This window comes from Aythya ferina, assembly GCF_964211825.1.
Source record: "Aythya ferina genome assembly, chromosome: 1".
NCBI lineage: Eukaryota > Metazoa > Chordata > Aves > Anseriformes > Anatidae > Aythya > Aythya ferina.
Genome location: NC_140296.1, coordinates 153,462,085 through 153,484,975, shown reverse-complemented (window position 1 = coordinate 153,484,975; position 22,891 = coordinate 153,462,085). Strand labels below are relative to the sequence as shown.

The following is a 22,891-nucleotide window of genomic DNA, read 5'->3' as shown; positions in this document are numbered from 1 at the left end:
AAGATTCAGACTTCTCTAAAGAAAGTTACCACTCAATAGCACAGTCACACAGATTTTACCAGCGCAGACTTCATAGATCCAAATGGGCATTACCTCACATCAAGTTCAATTTTACTAGCATTGTCACTGCTCCATCTTACCCTTCATCTTCACATGCTAGCACAAAGCATAATAGATATAATACTCTCCAAATACAAAAATGCTTGCTGAAGAGTTCATAAACCGGAGATTAACAGGCCACAGAATCAATACCATGACTTCAAGTGAATGTACTGATCTTTCTCAAAGCCAAGATTTAACCTAACAAATCAAATACATTGTGTTTGTCAAAAACCACATCAAATATTCAGACGAGACTTTCTGAAGCATATGAAAAAAGCTGATTGAGACCTAGTTAGCAATATATGAAGATGTATTATTTTGTCCCTTTCACGTCCTAATCCGTTGCATGGAAGTTAACTCCACAAACAGTGCGACAAAACAATTATTTCTGGCATAACACAAAACGATGCCCTTGAAACGTGTTCAGCTTTCACCTCCTTCCTGGAATTCTGCTGTAAAATCGGAGAGGTATGTATATCATGACTGATTCATACAGGAATGACTGGAGATGAACCTAAACTTCAACCCTGTCCCTACAGCACTGAAGAAGATTAACACACAAGACTGGAGTTTATCACATTAACAAGGAGATTAAGTAAACAAAAGGAGAAGCACCTCAAGTGAAATGCCATAGGAGACACTCCTAAAGGAATTTGGGGTTATGCTCTATTAGCAGTGAACACCCTAAGCACAAAGTATGTATGTGATGAGCGAATTCCCTTCTACCACAAAACAAATGAAACTGATGGGGACACAATGTGGGGATGTTACAATCGTGGGGGTGACAGAGGCAGGCTAAGATACGCTGCCTGTTGCATATAAGCAAAATTCTTAAGTACTGAGAGGTAAGCAAGACGTGGATCAGGCACAGACACCAAGAGCTTCGTGCCCCAAAAGAGTGTCTCCCCGCAGGCAAGCTGCTTGTCCCGCTGCAGGGGCTCGGGCACAGGCTCCGAGCAGGCCCTGTCCATGGTACTCGACCACGCTCTGTGTCCAAACCAACCTCAGCGCCGCTGGGGCAGGGACTTTCTTAGTGTGACTTTGCAATGTTGGATTCGAGTAGTCGGGAAGTGCCACAGCCCAGTAGGCAGACATGCTGTGGTCCAACAGTCAAAATGGTTTTGGTTTCTTTCATCCAGAAGCACAACAGAGAAGTTTATAAAATCAAGTGAGGTCATGTCAAAACAAGACCACCGTGAGGAGTGGTCGCTGCATTAAGAGTGCTAGAAGAACTTGAAGATGAACTTCTAAAAAAATTGCTGTTTATCTTCTGAGATCTCCCAAGAAGTCAGCAGAACTAAGACATAAAAAAATAAACAGAAAAAGTCTACAAGAGCAAAGATAAGCAAACTCTCCCACTGAGGACAGACTAAATACACTAGAACAATTCGAAGCTCAGAGAATAGAGTGAGAAACAGAAAAGAGCGCAATGGAGAAGGAAAAAAAGAGATGAGTCACTCACTCTTCACGTTTTACCAGCTTTGATGTTCAAAACAGACTCTATTATTTCATACCACGCTCAGTTAGTGTGAACTCACTCACATGGAATGGCAAGAAGCTGGAAGTTTAAAAAGGCCCCAATTTACTGGAAAAATTCACAAGGGGGAAAAAAAAGTAAATCCACTTAAAAAAAATAAACCCTCACAGCTGGTATAAGAAGACCTTAAGCCACAGACAGCAGGAGTTATTGCAAGAGGAAGCTTTTGCTAAGCACTGTCCTTTTGTTGTAGTTTTCCCCATGACACTTGCTTGTGGCTTTTTTCAGGAGACAAAGCATCAGGCAACAAACTCTGAGTCCAATTCAATACATTTTTACATACTTTCTTCAATTCCCTGTGAAAGGAAGGATTCATACAGCCACTGGCACAAGAACGCTGCATTTCCATCTTCCTTATTGCCAGAAGCAGGCATTTGGGGATTCCTGAATCCATGAAAAAACATCTCTGACAGACTTTTGTAATAGTCATTAAACTAAGGATGACTTCTCAGCCAAGAAAGCAACTGCCTACTGCCAGCGCATGAAGAACCAACGTAATTATTCCACATTGCTGGCAGTGACAAGCCTCTTAAGCTTCTGAGCAGAGGGCTAAAGATCACAAACTGGGTAGCTCATTTTGTACAAAGAGGTAATCAGAACTTGTACTAGGGTCCTACAGGATCGGAAAGGAGCCCAACAGTTTCCAAAGTCCCAAGCATTAAATTAGTTATTTCCAGCATTGGATGGACCACACTCCCTGGAGATGAAATGACAAAGTTTATAGACAGTCTGTTTAGACTTTCAGATCTGACACCTATTAACAAAGTCAGTCTTGGAAAAGGTCACAGTACGATAATCCTCTTCTTCCACTCTTGCATATATCCACCAAATCTACCTCAAATAGGACTAAGGTCCCCCAGCTTCATCTGAGGTCTTCTGGAAAAATTAACCAACTACAGCCTGAGTGGAAGGGACTCCAAGGGAAGTCTAACCAATGGCAACATATAGGTATGCCAACATACAACCTAGGAGATGCACGTCTGAAGTTAATTACAGTATTTATTTAACTCTTTGAAATTTAATCTAATATTCTCAAAGATAAAAATACTCACTAATAGAAGAACTCTAATTCTTATGAAATTTAATGCCTAAGACAGTATTTTCCTACCGTAATGTAATATGGCCAAATCAGTCTCATGTTTCATCCTGTTTGTGTTTCATCTCTTTCTACAGCAATGATGTACAGAATTTTTTCAGTGATATCAGGATGATGGATGCAGCTACCAGTCAGAAATTCAGCGTAATTACAGCCGTGCAGAGCACCTAGCTCCTTACTACTGCATTCTAGCGTATTCCAGTGAATAAAACCTCAGCCAACCTTCCATATCCTCAAAAAGCCCTCACAAGTACTACCAGTGAACAAGGTACTTCTACTTCCTAAGGCTGATTGTTCCCCAAATAGAAAGGTCTGTCGTTCAGAAGCATAAAACCCTTATTAGCAGGAGAGAGCTGGAATCCAGGTGTCTTCAAATTTGCTGGTCACCAAAAAGGCATTATCGCAACAAAGCACTTTATCTAATAAACGGGTCTTTCGACACTTTGTCTTCTGATTGCCAGCAGACATCAAATACGGACTGAAGAGGAAAATAGTGCCCTTCATTTGATATAGGGGAAAGAATAATATCAAGCTTCTGAAGACAGCAGCTGCAAAAGAAGCACTTTTTGATGTAAAAGCAGTTGTGGTTCCTATGAATTGCAAAGTCTGAATCAGATATGACCAACAGGAAAACCCTCAAAGAAGAGCAAGGCTGTGCAAACTGTCACCATTATAGAAAGTAAGCAGAAACTGAGGGTAGATCCTAAACTCTCTCAAGAGCACAAAGCAAAACAAGTGCACACAAGTGCTCTTCAAAACATGGTGATCTTGTATACATGCCATACTTGAAAACAGGCAGTTCTGTAATGAATTATATCTTAAATGAGACTAACACAATCACGTTGATACATCATTGCAACCATTAGTCCTTACCTAGGTATGCGGACACAGAAGTGTTAGTTTTTAATAATGATCTTGCCATATTACATCAAATCGCTAGTTTCACATTACATGGAGCTTGTTATGACTGTACAAAAGCAACACAAAATTTAACATATGGGAAAAGAACAGAACAGTTTTTGTCATTTTAAATGAGAATTGAGAGGTACTGAGATGAAAGCAAGAGCATCCAGAAGAAAAACAAAGCTTCAGTTTAACTTCACTGCCTATAGGAGCCAATTACTTACAGAATCCAGTGACTTTAAAATCTCATCAGAAATTAATTCATTTTCAAAGAAAACCACCACACACATCAAATGTAGCTGACGAACACAAATCCCATCAGGCAGTTACAGAAAAATCTTCACATGCAAAGCCACAGGAAATAACACACCAGAAAATACATGACATTAGCAATATACTGTAAAAGTGGTTAAAAACTAGTATAGGTGAGTGTTCTTCCCACCTCCAACTTTCAGGGATGCAATACTGAACTTTGGATTTTTATTATTATTTCTTTTTTACCTTTGACAGTTTCCAAGGGCTGCCAAAGCCCACAAGGATCCGTCCTGGCTACATTCAGTGCAAAAACGAAACCCTGGAAGTAGACAAAAATAAATAAATAAATACATTAGCCAACGGTGGTCATTACCAGATAAAAACACGTAGAAACGAAAGACAGTTAATTGCCTCTGAAGCTCAGCAAGCCTTACTCACAAAGCATTTAGAAAAAAAAACTGTCAGATCACATAGGGTAAATACAGAATTCTTATTGTAAAAGAAGCAGCACAGGCTCCTCCTCTTCCCCAAAGTAATGTATGCAGTATCAGGGGGAGAAGAGGAAGAGCTACGGCCAAGGTCAGAGTAAGAGGGAAACGTACTTTTCTCCTCACTATTCTTCCACCTCAACCGCCACTCTAATCAAGGCAATTATTCTTCGAAGGCAAGGATTTTACATATTGCAAAACCCATGTATTTGCTAAGTCTTAGGATCAAATTTAGGCTTAGGTTTTAGCAAATTTAGATTTCTACAGAGTAAAATAGCACCACTGCTGAAAATGTGTTTTAAAAATAGCCACCCTCCAAGAAAATGTCAAAACCATAATACTGTATATTGCTTCCACGTAATTATTACTCACACACCACCACACAATTCAGAGCAATAATCAGTTTTGAGAGGAAAAAAAACCACTCATCCTGCAACCCAACAAACCATTTAAGACGTCGGACTGTTTAATGAAGATTGAGAGCAAGCTGATCAACCAGCAGAATAAATACTATATACTACAGCCTGACATTGAAGTCTGATGAACAACACATCCTGCATACTGCTGCATGACAGAAACATCAAACTGATATTGAACAGGAAATGCCTCTTCCAAGGATTTACTGTGGTTACCAGTTTGTAGAAACCTCGCCACTGGAAGCACCGGGGGAATAGAGGGGAGAAGAAAAAAAAAAAAAAAAGAAGAAACAAAAAGCTAATGATTTCTCATCACAATATAATGGTAATATAATGGAAATACCTCCTAAAACAAACGTTATCATTTAAACTAAGCACTACAACTTCATAGCTGCTGAAAATGTTATTTTTGGCAGCACGTTATAATTTCCTCATTATTATCATTTTATCCTTTTCACAACAGTTTTGAACTGTTTTAACTGTTTTGAACTGTTAGCTATCTGTAGGTACAGAACTGAAATGATGGCTTTCCAGCCAGAAATGAACATGCAAAGCAGCATGGAAACACAAGTGCAACATGCTGTCTTCTCAACCACTCCGAAATGTACATTTTCACTTGGAAAACTATTAAGTACATTAATATGGCATTTTAAATTATTGTTACAAAGTAAAGCTCTGGAGACAGAAGTCTAACAAAAGTCAAACTCCTGATTAAGTTTGCAGTAAGTGAATGCATACCCTGGAATGAGTAAGAAGCTGTAACATTTACCTCTTCTTAACATTTCCTTCAGTGAACAAACACTGCTTTCATCCCAGTTCGCTAAGTAAAGCAAGCTGCATTTACCTGGCTTCACTGGACAGTAGAGATTAAGGAAATACTTTTACTACTGACATACAATGAATGTAATACGCAGAGGTGAGAGCAGCCCGCTCTGTTATCGTTGAGTTTTCAGCTTTCCCTATTAATTTCCAATTAACAGAAAAGAAGGGAAAACTGAATTCCTTGACTGAATGGGAAATTGCCACCCATCTCTCTGAAACACCTCAGAAATATCCAGCAATGCCACGTAAAACACTGTTATTTATCCGTGCAGTCAAGTACAAAATACCTTACAGGTGTAGCCGAAGGCTGCTTGCCATTGACCTAGCAGGTTCAAGAAACGTATCCGACATCCACCCCCACCAACGAGGGTATCAGCCAAAAGGCAAGCCTCACGTCTGTGCCATTGCTGACAGCAAAGCATCTGAAGTTGGGGGATATGAAACACTGCAGAAGCTATCCAAATAACAGCTTTTTTTCCAAAAGGGCTTGCTACAGGACGGACTTGGAAATACCGCAGCATTACTATCTAGCAAAAGCATTTAAAATTCCAGCCAAACCACCACATGCTTTTGGACCACTAATGTCTCAATGGGAAGAGAGAGAACTGCTACTAATTATGCCAATAACCTGTCCTACCTCATCACAGAGTCTTGTTCATGAGGAGTATGGATTCCTACCACTAACAGAAAAAGGCCTCTAGTGAGTATCTATTTCACTTTAACAGACAGAAGACAACAAAAGACTGATCATTCTCCTTCCATTACTCTGATAAATTTAGGATTACATTTCTAGAGCAATAACAAAGTTAATTAGCAAAGTCAAAGTAGTTCAAAAGACTAGAATCCACTGAAAACAGGCTAGGTAATGGAGCATGACATGTATCTGAGCAGGACTGCAAAGATGTTACAGCGAAGAGAATCCCAGCATCCACCACAGTCAGAACAATATTTAAATATTGTGGATACACCTCCTAACGCAAGTCTTCAGACGGAACATCTATTTTGACCAGCCAGGGTTTTAAGATGTGTCAACATGCTTGCCCAGACTGCAAAGGAAAAAAAAATTAAAGGAAAGAAGGCACAGTTTGATTACGTAGCCACCAACTGCTCAAGCAAGAAGGGAGAGGAACCAAAAATGAAAGGAAACAAGAAAGCCCACCTACAATTTAGGCACTGCTGACAACAAAGTGAGAAAAGGAACTCCCCCTGCCCACCAAAAACTGTGCCAGGTCCTAACCAAGCACTAACAACGTAACTACAACACTTGGTCATTCAATATCCAGGTGCACTGAGAAATCTGATTCAGTATGCGTTACCTTGCAGTAACAGAAACAAATCACTCAACCTACCTGCTGGTGGCTTACATAAAGTAAGCCCTGCCCTGGCAGACCACAACTGCATCCATGCAGCATAACCCCCAAACTGTTCTGTACGCACTTCTGGTTCTAATTGAGCCAAGAACAGCACTTTGCTTAGCTGGGTTAGGAAATCTATGAAGCAGCCAAATATCCTGCACAGTGTCAGGACTCCCAGGCTAGCCTTTTTCTCAAGTGTTTGTTTAGGGTGTTGCGTTTTTCCCCCGTTTCCATGCCAAGTTCATTACTTACAGCAAGTGCCTCCTTTCTGGTCACCTCACATAAGCTGCCTCTGTAGGAACACCGCAGTATTCCAGCTGCACAGAACTGAAAGGAGCAAGGTTACAATCAGAAATAAGTTTTCTTCCAACTTTACCCACAACCTCCCATCCAAATCCGGAGAACGCTGGTGACACGTGTGATTGAAGTTCCTACCAGCTGTGAGATACCACAGTACAGGGGGAAATTCTAAAAATTTAATTTCTATTTACAACGGAGTAAAGGGAAGGGGTGAAACTGGTTTCTTGTGTAAGAACCGAGATAACGCATGCAGGCGCGCTCAAGGAAAGTGGTTATGTAATTCTACGAGGACTCCTGAGTAGTAATTACGTATAAAAATGAATCCCATTAGCAATTGTTGGGTATGTAATCCTATTTGGATAGAATAATGACACATGAGCATCGCTGAACTGGCTAACACTCAACGCGTTCAAATCATTCAGAACCCACTATCCTGCGTTGACCACGGCTAGAAAAGCCCTCAATTTTGGTTTTGCAAAATATAACTGACTTGCAGGACTGCGCAAAGGTCCAAAACCGTTGGTTTACCACTATACATCCAAGTTAACAACAGGAAAATCTGAATTCCAGTTGCTATTACTTCGGCACCATTAAAAATTAAAAAAAAAAGTTAATTGTGAAGGTACCCAACAGGTGGCACGTTTCTGAATTCACTGCGTCATGCTGTTGTCGACCACTCGTGCTCAACGCGCAGCACCGTGTGGTGACAAACTGTTCCCGTCGCTGGTCTAGCTGCCATAAACTGAGGCATTTTTTTTGGAGCTTCTGGCATTAACTGAGAGCTTTCTGGGCAAGATTTGCATTCACTCCATTTCTGACTGGCAACAACAGGACGCTTGGAGACGAAAAGGGGGTCTCTGCTGCCACTGCAATTTAACTACCCCCTTGCTAAATGGCTAGCTGTCTGACAGCACTGAATTTTAGCTTAAAACTCGGTTCCAATTTACATACTGCAATGATTCTGATAAAGCAACCAAAAGCACACTCTCTGCTCAAAAGGCCTCAAGCTGTCTAAAATCACCTCACAAAAGCGAGCTGATGTAAATGCCCCAAACCATCACATAGCCAAGTAGGTAATCGGCAAGTTGGCCTGAAGTCATTCGCAGCTTCAAAACAACACAAAAAATACTTTATTTTTCTCCTCCACCTACAGCACGCTGTCATAATTTACTATAAAAATTATTCTGGACAACCCACGTTTCGCTGTGGCAGTCCTTCTCCACTTTATTGGACTTTCCAAGACTGAGCAGGGAAATGCCATCAGTGAGGAGCAACGAAACTGGAGAAGGAGAGAGGTCACTGGTGCCCAAGACACTGAACCACCGTGCTGTTTCACCGTGTTTAGAACCACCTTTCTGCCGTAGGTGGAAGGAAACCCAAAAGACATACTTCAAGGAAAAAAGAGATAAGAACATGAAAGGGAAAAGCAGAAATCCTCTGCTTCTTGTTAAAAACCCAGAGAATTAGTGTTCAGCAAGGGCAGTTGGGTGCTCCACAGAATCACCACGGTGTCCTACAGCAGAACAGGACGCATTGCAAAAGGTCCACGTTTAATTCAGTGTTGGCTGTACAACTTCATATTTTGTTCATTATTAACTTGTATCGAAGATTTCTCTACTGCATGGAAAATAGCTCACCTGTTAACACAGTTACCTTGCTGGAAGTGGCTGTGCATATCGCACTGTAACTCGGAACAGATATCATGTATATACTGCTCTACTAAGGGAACGTTAGAAGGACTTGACAAAAATTGTCATTAACCTGTATGTACAACACACGAGCCTCAAATCATAGCACTTAAGTCCTTTTTTTTTTTTTTTTTTTTTTTTTTTAAATCAACAGCTCAATAGCACAAACATAAACTAGCAAAACCACTTCATAAAGCGGAACACTTGAAGATGCCTTTTTTTTTTCTCTACAAAGAGAACTACACAACATGAGTTGCTCAGGAAACCCTTTCTTTTCCAATTAAAGAATGTCTTTCTATCAATGTTAAGGAGGAGATGGGAAACAAGTGCAAAAGGGTACTTCTTTCAAATCCCAGTCATTGGACTTTTTCTGAGAAACTAGTAATATATCTTAAACCACATCTGTGTGATTTAAAAAACGAACAAAACTTTTGTTCACTCCATCACATGGATACCAGATCATCCACATCCATTTCAAAAGCAGGAGGATGGTAAAGAAAGGTAGACCTGGGCTACACAAAAATGTTCTTCGGTCAGACTTCCTACTTAGAAATCCCGTGTCTAGCTCTCTCATCTGAAAACAACCTTGAAAAATGAACTGAAGACAGAACATCGCATTGCCACCTCCCCAGTGTTCCAAAACATTCACATAAACAACGTGTAAGGTGCCAAGTATTCCTCCTCCCACTAAGGGGAAAAAAAATTGAAAGCGCATTTTTTAAAAATGCTTTGTTTACCTTTTTGCCACTTTCTAATGCACAAGAAGCACCGAAGTTCACTTTTTTCTTGCTCATGCTTATATTGCTGAAGAATCCATTAAAAAGGTAACAGTGAACGTGAGAGTTATTTGTCTCTAGTCTGCCTCGGCACCTACCCTGCACTACACATCACTTCTCAATTGTAATCAAGGTTAAAACCAACTCCCAGCAGCCTGAGGCTGCCCACTGGTTATGTCTCCCAAACTCCTCTGTGCTTTGTCCCACTGCCTCTTCAGCATGGCTGAAGCACACACGGACACATATATGTTATGTATAAAATGTGTGCATATCCTGAAACTGTTCCTACTTTTACCTCTTTGAGTCCTTTTACACTCTAACTCTGTGCTTATGGAAAGCTATCAAAACCTGAGGTTGTTGGGAGCACTCTTTCAGCATCTCAGCATCTTCTGGAATCACACCCCGTGTTTCTTTCTTTCTTGTCTTTGACTGTAAGCTCTGTGGAGCAGGGAAACTCCCCTTTTCCCTATCCCCTCTCCAACACGAACTGGATAGTCAGCAGCACTGTAAATTTCAGTGACGACTGAGGCACCTAGGAAATAAAAAAGGATGAGCTTTGAATATTGGCTTCTTTTTCTGCTCTACACTGGTTTTACTCAGCTAACGCAATGAAAGAAAATTTTGAGTAAAGTCAGAAACAAACTATCACTATCAAAACTCATTCCTTTCAATTGTTCATCTTCTGTTCTCTTAGGTATTGCAAACTAATGCTTTACAGGCACAAAAGACGGCTGTTTTACACTGCTAATACTGCTTTCTGCTTGATAATGGGAGCAATGCTCGGAATCCTAATGGCACACAAGCAGCCATTACCATGAGTATTACAACTATCATGTAATTTAACGATGCTCTGGTGGCAAAAACGGGGATGCAGTCAACTCCAAGTGCCAGCAATCCATTTACACCAGCATTCCCAAAGCTGCAGCGCCGCTGAAGCAAAACCAGTACAGCAGCAGCGAGGCTTTATTTCAGGAAAGCTGCAAAATGAGTCTTCAGAATACAGAGGAATTCAGTGTCAGAGTGGGGAGGTGAAGGGAACAAGAGGTGTTATGCTAGACCAGAGACTTTAAACCCTTCTGTCCATCTTAAACTAAACGTTAGTACGAGAAACCTGCTTCTTGACAGCTCAACTGTAAACCTGAAAGCTATAGATAACTTCTCTACTGCTGATAATCCCAACAGAATCATCCCACCAGGTTATTTATACCATGAAAGACAGGCAACTCAGGATCGAGGGTTTCCTTTTCACCCAGAAGTAACAGCCATCAAGACCTACGCACCACCATGGTTATCAAAAACAGCAGCAGAAACAAAATTAAAACTGATAAGGCAGTAAGCAGGCATGCGCCCTGGGGAAGAAGGGTGGCTTATCTATCCATTGGCACATTGAAATGGGAACTTCAGCAGTTACAGGGGTTATTTAAAGACAGCGCTACTGAAATCATTCAAACACAGCATGGGGATTGGAAGATACTGCACCTAACCCTTTAGTTCTTAACATCTTCCTGCCGTACCATTAGAAAAAGTATAAAAGTTTCTATAGGTTTATTAAACTTTTTTTTTTTTTTTTTTTTTTAATACTTTCACACTAAGAAGCCCACACTAACACAGTTCTGGTGCTAACTCCAACAGCAGTCATGATACACAAACACAAAACGCATCTTTGCATAGCTGGTGCATGCAGAAGGCGCTAGAGCTTAACACTCCACCCCGCAGCGCTGCTTTGGGCAGACATTTATCACCACGGTGGGCTGAGGCAGGGCCAGGAGGAGGGCCGGGCTGCGTGCATGTGTTGAGAATGAATAGTAAGTCACAATTTGCTTTTATTTTACATTTATTTTAGTCTTTGCTAGTTTACACCTTGAAATTTTCCGAATGAAGGTGCCGTACTTAACACATTTCTAATCATTAGTAACTGAGATTTTGGTTTTACACAAAGGCATTTTATTTGGCTTCCTACCAACATGATTTATATATATATATATATATATATATATACACACACATATATATATATACATATGCGCAGAAAAGTTTCAGATCTTGACACTATCATTGTCAAAGAAAAAAATAAATACTAAGTTGTAAAGCAGGTAATTCTAAATTACAATTGTAAACACCAACTTGCAACGTAACTAGCTGCCAAGTTCAGCTTCATCAGTATTTACAGCTTGACATCAGCCTGAATTGTACTTTTCAGCTATTTAGGCACCTAAGAAAGGGACAGGAAGCCAATTTTTAAAAAAAATCTGCTGTGTATTTAACAACGTTATTTCAATCTTCTGCAAAGAAATGAGGCAACGCTTTTTTTTTGTTGTTCTTATTTTTATTATTTTAAAAGAATATGTTATTAGTGATATAATCCTAGTCTTCAACAATGCAAGCGCGAATAAATGTGGAACTATTTGTACAAAGAGTTTTGGTTCTCCTGAGGCATGCGCAAGAGTCCTAAATCTTCCGTGTTCTGGGGGTGGCACAAAGTCATTCTTCAACATTTGCATCTAATTTCCTCTAAAAGTGGCATTTAAAAGACAAGTAGCCAGTGTTCATCATTACAGTCAGGATGAATCAAGCCTACTTTAGGCTACCTACTTGCAATACATGACAATTGACCTGCACAGTAAAGCTGTCCCATCCTATCTAAAGATGTAACTCTTTAAAAATTTGCTTCTAGGTTTGAATGTTTTTCCCCTTCAGACACCGTTCTTTGTCCATAATTCATTTAATCTGAAAAATGCAGTAATATGAATTCCCACTTGTTTTTTGGGGTTAAAGCTTTCTAAAACTGAATTAACGTTTAGTTTACGCAGCTAGTCTCCTTCCACGTGGCTAAGGTAGGAGCAAGTCAAGCTGCCATACAGTATTCATACACAAGACACTACCAGTTTGCCTCGTTACCCAAACTGGTGCAAGTAACACTGCCCAGCACTGGGTAAGTATAGGGCTAGACCTGTGACAGAACAGACCAATTGTGTCATTGTATTCTTGTCCCAAGGCCACCGTTACCTTATGTAGTCAGGAGTATTTTCCATTGCTTATTGGCCAACGTCAAAGTATTTAATACAATGGGACTTACACCTTTTAAGACATTTCTCCTCAAGCCAAGTTACCTTTTTATTCAAAGACTCTCCCAACTTGAATGCATTTTCTGCAGAACACAAATTGCCAAGGATCCATACAATCCCCGTTGGATGGGGAGGAGAAAGAAGGTTGGCCTTTGGATATGAAAGAACCAAAGGAGTTACCTTCCAACAATAGAGAAGGTTTTTTGTCACTTTGGGTTGCTTCTCTGGGTACTCCAAAAGTTAAAAAGCTTGAACAAAGAAAGTCATGCAAAGCTAATTTACTAGAACTATGTAGTTTTCTAAGCGAGTGAAAAAGCTGAGCTGTGCAGTAAAGAATGTTTTTCCACTTTCAAGTCTCACTCAGCAAAGTGAGTGCCATCAGAAATGTAAGTACCATTCTTCTAACTTTTTACTGAATATAATAAAGGCTCTGACAAAGTAGCTAAAATCTGTATGTATTCTTCATGCCACCAGCCACATAAAGTAGATGAACAGCTCCCAAAGCAGCCATTCATCCAAGCAAAAAGCACAGCTATATAAAAACAAAACAACCCCACTCTCAAAGAAGAAACCCCAACACCTCAAGATACGTTTCAGTATCCCACTTTGGTTTTAAGTGCTCAAGAAACACAGAGTATACAGTTTCTGGTACTGTTATTGCAGGTAACAGCAACTGTGCCCATTTAAAACCACTACAGTAAAGATGTTTCATATGATGGGTGGTGCGATGCTAATACAAAGACAGCATTCGTCTTTCAAAAACTCTAATGTAAGAAAGTTTTCAGAAATATTTTTCTATGAAAAATGGTCTGCAACAAATGGATAAACCAGTGCCGTGGCTTGATTCCCTTTCATTCTTATTCTCCTCACCAAAAGGCTCATCTACACTTAATTTCAAGCGTTCATATCTAGTACAATGCAATAAAAATCTCCTAAAGCAGAATCTTAGTCATTTAACAGAAAAAGACAGAAAACTAGTTGGAAAACAAAGTTCTTCTGAGACCCTGATTACACACAGAAAGAATGTGAATTTGAATTACAATGACTGTAAAACTTCCTGTGTGGATACACATTTGTGCAGAAGCTCTCTTTATTTAGCTTCTTTCTTAGGAGCAGCTTAAGTTCAACTTAAAAAATAAAAAAAAATTCATAATAAGTCCATTCTAATCACAGTTAAACTGCTACGTTTAGAGCAATGTAACAATGCTGTTATAATCCCACACGTATCCCAGAAAATCTCAGTGCAGAAAAATCCTGGAGAGGGTCTCAAAGAGAGATACTCAAGTCTGTAAAGTAGCTGACAATGTCCTAAAGCAACCCTTTCACACAACTCTAAGTGTTTGCTTTCTTAAAGTAATTTTCAGCTGCTTCAGGTCATGAATGGATCACAGTTTGGAGTGAATTGTGTGTCTTTACCTGTAAGAAACGGGCAAGCAGACACACAACATTCCTCTATCGCAGAAACAAAACTTTATCAACTACTTTATACCCTAAGTTTGTGTTAAAGACACCAGTTCTCAAGCTAGCTTTTGCACCTACTAATATTAACTTAGAGTATCTTAAGACACTGTGCAAACAGAAACCTGTGACGTCTGAAATAGTGTGTCCTCATATTAGTAAAGGAAATAAATGCATAGGTGATTCAATCTCCCACATAACTTCTGGAAAAACTTCTAAGTTACGGTACTGCTGTATGAAGAAGCAGATTCTGCTGTCAGCTGCAGCAAGAAAATGAAATGTACTCTGTGGCATTTTAATTATCTCCAGAAAAAGTAAATCGGATTATTTTTAAGGGTCTTAAAGAAAAAAAAAAAAAAAAAAAGAGAAGTAAAAGGTTTTCAAACAACCAGCGAAGAGCTGGATGACCCGTGTCTCCTCAGCCACACACAGCTCCTGAGGGTGTGAGCAGAGCGTGCTGACACAGGGCTCCTGGGTAATTTACGTCTCTCAGCTGCAAGCAGCAGCAGCAAGCGAAGAGGGACTGCTGCTAACGCTGGTGGATCGCCCAGAGCCAGAGCGTGTTGCACGCACAGTGGGCTGGCGTGCCCCAGGAGGGTTACATCCGTCTCCTCAAGGTGAACCCAATTTCTACCATGAACGCACGACAGCCACCAGGCTTTTGCAGAGGTCACAGGGCCAGGGAGGTCGGTGAGGACCGCTGTAGAGCATCCCAGGGATTGTCTGTTCTGATAACACGCAGACTTAATAAACTAGTCTTAAAACAAGAACGCTGGCACAGGGCTTTGCAAAACATTTAGCTTCTAGATTTGGAAATCATACTTGTGATTTCACTTGTGAAACTTGTCTATTTCTGCTACGTGACAAACGTAGCAAAGAACAGCAAGGCACAATCAATGTTTCCTGTAAGAAAAGAGACTTGAATAGGAAAAAAAAAAAAAAAAAAAAAAAGCAGTTCCAGGATACAAGATGAGGGGAACGGGAAAAGTCATTTTCAACTAGTAAAAGAGAATCTGAAAAATCCACTGATATCTGTGAGTTTGGAGGTTAAGAACTATGTTCTTTGTAGACCGCTACGAAATCCAACAGCACAAAAGAAGCCATTTCTCCTAAGGCAGGATGGTCTTGCTGCCAAAAAACTAAAGCTGACTGAAAAAAACACTGTCAGGTAGTTTTTCACAATGTATTTTTCACTGCACTGTCAAGAACTAAGATGACATTTTAGAAATTAAATGCAAGTAAAAACATATACTGGGTTGTTTCTTTTGCCACTCATTTAATAGTTTAGAGGGTTTCCCCTCATGCAACGCAATATTATTGTATCACCTTTTGCCTAATCCTCTGACAGGCTATTTTAAATTATCAACCCTTTGTTTTGCAACTTTGCTTCTTATCCTTTCATCCGCTAATTAGCTTTTCAGCCTTCAACGTTCTGCCTAGAGGGTCAAAATACGTTGACTGTGAGTTTTTACTTTACCCATTTATTTTGACCAGTCCCCTACAGCATGCAGCAGGAATACTGCCTTACCGTACCTCCCATTTCTCTCATCAAACAGTGTTCTCAAAAAACACAACAGCTAAACTGAGTAAGAGCTACTTTTAGACCTATGTCAGCCTTTTAAACATATATATTTGTAATTAAATGCTGGCAGTCTCAGATGAAACATCTTTCTTTTTGGATTTTTCATGGAACCATTGTGCTTTTTTCTAATCCACACGCATTAAATCAGGAAATAAGACAGAAGATATCTGATTTCAGAAGCTGGCAAGGCCCAGAAACGCAATCCGTACTGCCTAGCTGAAACTGGAAAAGGTCATCTCCATAGCTCACTACATGGTAAACACGGAGAACATCCAAACTCCAACCACAATCCTTACACTGATGAAAACTTGAAAACCTCAGAACATTTCCCTACAACATGCAAACCGTAAGTGCAGAACACCCTCTCCTTCTTACCGCTACCTGAAGGACAAGGGAAAAATTATTCAATACACTTATTGCCTACCGCTCCACAGAGTAAAAGAAATGTCACTTTTTTGTAGTAAATCATACTTTTTCTTCAGAGAAATAAGCGAGTAGAAGCTTTCGCTATTTTTGTGCAAAGCAAAGAACTCACGAAGAGTAAAGCAAAGCAATCTGAGGAAGTGTAAGAGTTTTACTGTCCACTGAAAGTGACGGGGAAGAGGAACCAGAATATCCCGATTACTATTACCCTGGTCAACTCACAAGCCGAAATACCAACTGGCAGCTCCTTGTCTGACAGTGACAGCTGGCTCAAGGACCAAACAGCACCCCTATTTTTACTAGCAGACGGTAGCAGAACGTTTACTTTGCATTAACAAGAAATTAGGAGTGATTCTTCAGTCCCTATTCCACACACTATGAACTGAAAAAAAAAAAAACAAACAAATTTAGCGTACATATTTTATCTGAAAAGGGAGAAAAGACAGTAAACGTTAAGCTAAGGAAGGATTATCAGCAAGAATCCAGAAATCTTGTTCTACCACATCTGGTTAAACAGTTAGAAGTATATGCTACTAATTGCTCCACATATCTGTGGTTAAGTTCTTACTAATAGAACACAAGACTGACATCTTCTTCCTATTCTTTCCCCAAGATAGACATAATACTTGTAAAATGTTGCACTAAAACAAAACAAACAACAACAAAAAAACAACTCAAAGATAATTAAAAGCATTTCCAAAGATAATTCAGGCACATATATTATATGCACCAAAGTGACAAAGTTCTTATATTAAAGAAAAATCAAGGTAAATATTTCCTAGTATCAGGTATTTCCTCTTAGTACAAGTATTGTAGAATTTGTAAATCTTTGGGGCAGACAGAATTTGTGAACCTAACACTAGCATTAGAGCAATTACTGAGTAACATCACTGTAAAGAAGCTGGAGAGTGTCCGCTGATCGTTCCTATTGCACAAGCTCGACAATATCTATGCATAAAAAGCCATTCTGAGGGAAATTAAGAAAGATAATGGCAATAAGTGACTGGGACAAGAGATTTTGCATCCAAGTATTCTGCAGAAAATGGCATATCAAGTAACTGAACCATTAGGTATTAATAACTATTAATAAACTTTTTCAAATCAATAACTAAGCTCCAAAGACTTTTTCTATGCTCTTCAGTTCATAAAGCTTAATTGTAAATCCAATCTCTTCTGTAAGCAGAAACGCAGTTTTACTGAAAAAAATAAACTCAAAAGCCAAGAGAAGAAAACCCATTTGAACTCAATTTTCACATGGCTTTTTCTACAGCAGTACTCTAATTCACTCCATCCTTCTGGATGCAGCTATCTCTAGATATGATACATGTTATGCATTATTTCTACAAAACAACTTATTTCTATTTTCTACTACCTGTAAGAGAAGGCAAATCTGAGGCGCAATATAGTATTTTGCAACTGCAGAGTTCTCCCCTGAAGCTCCCTCCTCTTCCAGTTATCCCGCAACATGAATCAGCTCTACACTCTATCAAGTTTTAATGATCAAACACTCATCACCAAGCAAAGCCATGACACGCATTCTAACTCGAGTGTTTTATTGGAATATTCAGTCACAATCTCTGGCAGACGATGCTTTTTTGATTCACGCTTTAAAGATTCTTCTTTCCTAATATTTGAGCTAGTAAATTTTTTTTTTTATTTTTTTTTTTAAGATGAAGGCTCAGATTTCCAGCTTAATTTGCAGCCACACAAAAGCTGCAGTAACACATCAATTCATAAGCTCGTCTAACCAGGAGACGCTGGCATTTCTGTAAACTAGGGTCATGGTTTTTCCTAGTGCTTCCACACTACCAGAATGAAGAGAGTTCCTTTAGTAAGCAGCCTGTTGACAACATTATAAAGAAACAAACTTTCAAGATCAAGTTGACACGAGAATCACACATGTTAGAGTATTACCAATTAGCAATTCTGTACTAATTGTTTATATACGCATAGTTTTACATGAACACTATCAATATACAACTCCACGTGCAATATAGCTAGCCCAGGTGACAGTACAAGGTATGACACCAACCTCACCTAGTTTCTACAGCGTAAGACCTGCTTGCACCTTGCTGCCACCAGAACTTCAGAGCAGAAAAGCTAACACACACTTGCTTCTGCACAGGGTCCCACGCTCCCTTCTGCAGCCTCAGCTTCTCGTGAGGTGATTTATTTCTTCAGTGCAGAATTGGCTAACTTTACCTGTAACTGCGTTAGCTGCGAGCAGGTGAAAAGTCACCTTAAAGCACTCCCGAGGTACATCTACACAGCAGCTCCAACGCTAATCATGGATCACATACGGAAACCTTGACCTAACCGTTAAGTTCAAGACCTCAGATGCTGCAGCAGATCAGGACGTGGACTTAACTTCTCAACAGCATGCACGCTCCAAGGAACCTGAGCCACAAGAGCCACAACAAGAGAGGCGAAATTGCTGAGCAACTCCGGTATAGGCGAGCTTTATACAAAGCTGGTTCAATTTGTGAAAGTATCTAAAGAGTCTGAAAATCAAAGCTATTAGCCATACTACACTTGTACCAGAAAACTAAACTCTGATTCATCTGAATAGCAGTGTTACTGGGAACTAGTGAGTAAAACGTACCTGTTAAATATGGAGCTATACAAACTGCAGAAGTCTACCTACTACTTCTCACTAAGATTCATGGGGTTTGCAGAGGATGAAACACTGAAACCTAACAAGTCGTGGTTAAAATAATAATAATGACAGAGCGTAAAGTATGAAACTTAAGTTAACTGTAAAGGCGCCCTGCAGACTCTCTGGAGGGTTATCAAAACAAATATTCAGGTTAGTCTAACATGGAAGAAAAAACACAGGAAAAAACGAACCACCGCTTACAGTATTAGCCTTATCTACTCCAGCTAGGAAAACACTTCTCTGGAGCTGGGTGTTATCCCAGCAGCTCCGGCCACCTCCCGCAGCAGCAGCTACTCCTACACCCGTGCTCACACAGCAGCTTTCTCCTCGCAGGACACCGAGCGGCGTTACCCACAGCCGGCGACGCGTCCCCAGACACAAACATTGCCTTATTTTGCTACCGAAGTTGTTGGTTTTCTTTTTTATTATTATTATTATTTTTCACCCTCCGTGCGCGTTCGGGACACACCTCTGCGCGCAGCCCCTCCTCCCACAGCCCCAGGAGCAGCATCACGTCCCGCACAGCCGCCGCCTCGCCCCACAGACCCTCATTCACCCCCCCAAATCCCCCCTCCGGCCCCAAGCAGCCTGCTGGGGGCTCCCCTGCGCCGCCTGCGTGCCCAGGAGGGGGGCGAGAAGAAGGAAAGGGGAGGGAAGGAGGCAACCGGGGGGGGGGGAGGGGCCACCGCTGACCGCGGCGGGGCGCAGCCGAGGCGCTTCTGCCCCGGGCCGGGCGCTGCGAAGCGATCGGGCGGCGCCGGAGCCGGGAGGGCAGCGCCCCCCCCCCCCCTCCCCGTCCCCCTCCCGCCTCCCTCTGAGGGGCCCTGAGGGGAGGAGGAGGGATGGGAGGGGAGGGGGGGGGGGGGGGGAAGGGGCGCGCGCGCCGTTGGCGCCAACGGCCCCTGACGGGCGGGAAGGGCCCTGAGGGGGGGGGGGGGGGGGGGGGGGGCACTCACCGCTGAGGCGCGGAGCCGCGCGGGGCCTCGGGGGGGGGGAGGCGGCTCCGCCCGGGGAGCGCCGCCAAGGTGGAGGGGGGGGGGGGGAGAGAAAAGAAAGAGGCGAGCGGGCCGCCCCCTCCCCCCCGCCAAGCCGGGAAATTTGGGAGAAAAAAAAAAAAAAAAGGGAAAAAAAAAAAAAAAAGGAAAAAAAACTTTGCTCGCCGCCGTCTCCCTCCCTCCCCCGAGGAGCACGAACCCAAACACACCGGGACACGCCCCCGCGCCGCCCCTCGCGCCGCCCATTGGACGGCGCCCCGCCGACCCCCGCGCTGATTGGTCGGCCCGCCTGCCCGTCTGCCCCCTCCGCTCCCCTTTCCGCAAGCGCACGCCGTCCATTGGGGAGAGCCCCGAAGAGCTCCCCGCCCATTAGCCGCGGCACACGTCCATCAAGAAGAACGCCCGCCTCCCTCCTCTTCTCATTGGCTACTCTCATCACTACCGCCTCTCTGATTGGCTGCCCTCGGTGCCCGTCACACATTGACATTGCGTGCTCCCGCCCCCTCTCGCACCCCGCCAGTTGGTCTCGGGATCGGCCCCTCAAACAGGGCTCCCGCCCGCCCGCCCCTGCTTGCCCCGCCCACCCGCGCTACCGATTGGCTCGCGGCCTGCGCCCTCGCACGCCATTGGCCAGGGGAGGTGCCCATCACGCCGCAGCGGCGCGGAGGCCCGCCCACCGAGCTGCGGCCCGCGGTTGCGGTGCTGGGGCCGGCCCCAGCCCAGGCGGGGTGGGGAGGGAGGGGAGAGGCCGCGCCAACCTGCCCCCTGCCCTCGCCCGCGGACGGAGGACGGGGCTGTGATGGGCACAGGCGGTAACGAGCACGACCGCGGCAACGACGCCACACTGCGCCGGCCGCCAACGACGTTTACCCTCTGCCCCGCCCCTCCCTGCGCGGGCACGCCCGCCCGGCCGCAGCTATTGGGCGGGGGAGGTGTCAATCGTGCGGCTCGCCACGCCATTGGTGGGCGGCCGACGCCCCCGCAGCCAACTGGCGACCGCCCCCGCTGTCACCCGCCGGATGACACAGCAGCCGCGTGCCGGAGGGGGGCGGGGAGACGGCCTGCCGCCCGCTGATTGGCCGATCCAGCCGTCAATCCGCTCCCGGCCGCGTGAGGGTGCGCGGGCGACGGGCGGGGCCTCCACGTGGCCCGGGCTGTCGCGCACGTGACGGGGCCGCGAGGCGTCGCCGGTGGCCGTTGGGGGGGGAGGGGAGGGCGAGGCGCCCCGTCAGGGCGCAAAATGGCGGCGCCTCACGGGCCACAGAGACACGGGGCTGGAGGAGGCCGCCCGGAGCACCCCCAAACAGTGTCACCACCGAACCGTGTCCCCAAGCACCACGCCCAGCCTCCCGTTAAACGCCCCCAGGGACGGTGACCCCACCACCTCCCTGGGCAGCCCGTCCCAGTGCCTGGCTGCTCTTTCTGACAGAAATGTCTCCTCGTTTCCAGCCTGAACCTCCCCTGGTGCAACCTGAGGCCATTCCCTCTGGTCCTATCACTCGTTATCTGCGAGACGAGGCCAACCCAGCTCCCCACAGCTTCCTTTCAGGTGGTTGCAGAGAGCAATGAGGTCTCCCCTGAGCCTCCTCATCCCCAGACCAACCACCCCCAGCTCCCTCAGCCACTCCCCACAGGACTTGTGCTCCAGGCCCTGCACGGCCCTTACACAAAATTTCCCTGCACCAACATCCATGCCCCTCAGCACGTCTCAGGCTCGTTCTCCATCAGTTCTGCAGCTGCTGTTATCTTGGTGGCTGTCACTGCCTCACCCCGGCTGAGTGCCAGTGCGGTGTTTTCATGTGGCCCCCTCCAGAAAATCCTGTTACACCCTGATCAACAGAGTACGGGGGCTGCCAAAAATACGGTTTTGATGCTGAACCGGCAGCTAAAGAGGTGGTGAGCCCGCCTTGTTACCGAACTGCTCTATGGATGCTGAGTGGAAAACAGCCTGAGCAGACCAGCTCCACCTGAACCCTGGCCACACGAGTCAGTAAACAGCAATTAATCTTTTGATGGCTTCCCCAGTCAGTAAGAGCAGTTGGTTTTTACATTGATGGACAAGGAAAAGAGACCCTTTAATACAAAGAAGTCTTTATACTGGCTTCTTCTATATGCTTGTAGTGTATATATAACTATATACATGTACGCGGTCATTACTGTGGTGCTTTAAGGAATGCAAAAGCCACTGTATAAATCAATATGAAATACTGGCATAAATTGGGGGTGCAGATCTTGTCTGTTCCCCAGTGTTTATTCACAGAGCAGGAACTGTCCGTATCCTGTGTTCCCACATCTATTTTTTTGGTGTGAGCAGAAGCCACTAATACACTGAGGCTACAGGTTGCAGGTGTTGGAGAGGAGGAGATGTCCAAGATACTGACCTTGTTTTTGCCATAACTGAAATAACGTTTTACTGTTTAGATTCCTTTTCCCTTTATAGGTGTTCTTTTGCAGTTTTTTTTTTGTTTTTTTGTTTTTTTGTTTTTTTTTCACATGTTTTGCTCAGGGCTTTGTAGCATGCACAGCGGGACGTGGAAAGCAAGGTGAAGCGATGTGATTTATTTTGCACAAACCTAGGGAACCATAAACTTTCATTTCAGTGGAGGAAAAGGTACCACATTGCATTGCCCCTGTAGAACAAATTGAAGAGCAAAGTTGAACTGTAGAAAGCAAGCAGATTTTTTTGGTTTGTCTGAAATGATAATGGTTGACTCAGAAAATCTCACCTAGGCTCGCCTGTGGATTTAGGGGAATCGCGGCTCCTGGGCTAGTTGTTGGCTGTTGTAAAGTCCTAACACATATCAACAAAACAGTTCTTGCTATTTTTTTCACATCTACCCAATCACCACTTCTGTCCAAAAATGGGACCGAGTTGGCTAGTGAAACTGCATTTTTCCATCCACTGGATGTCAGTATTACACTACCGCTGTGGTGCATTGCCAGGTGCTGGGGAAGCTTGGGCTGCTTCGGGGTG

The 22,891-nt window shown here is 43.4% G+C and overlaps 1 protein-coding gene across 10 annotated transcripts in view; it reads right to left on the bottom strand.

Annotated features, from left to right (window-relative positions):
• The window catches only part of TNRC6B (trinucleotide repeat containing adaptor 6B), a 140,034-nt gene extending 120,140 nt beyond the window's left edge, over positions 1-19,894 (bottom strand). For 7 of the 10 annotated variants that reach the window (XM_084506870.1, XM_084506865.1, XM_084506841.1 and 4 more), the window contains exons 1-2: positions 7,227-7,301; positions 4,140-4,212 (exon numbers count right to left, since the gene is read on the bottom strand). Coding sequence is in view for 1 of the 10 variants with exons in the window: in XM_084506844.1 (XP_084362970.1) it covers positions 4,140-4,212; positions 5,567-5,579 (86 nt within the window). In the remaining 9 variants the exon portion in view is untranslated. Of the gene's footprint in view, positions 1-4,139; positions 4,213-5,566; positions 5,595-7,226; positions 7,302-19,878 lie in introns of those variants that run through there. The other 3 variants (XM_084506871.1, XM_084506844.1, XM_084506864.1) reach the window with 3 other exon arrangements.
• Positions 19,895-22,891: the final 2,997 nt, after the last annotated feature.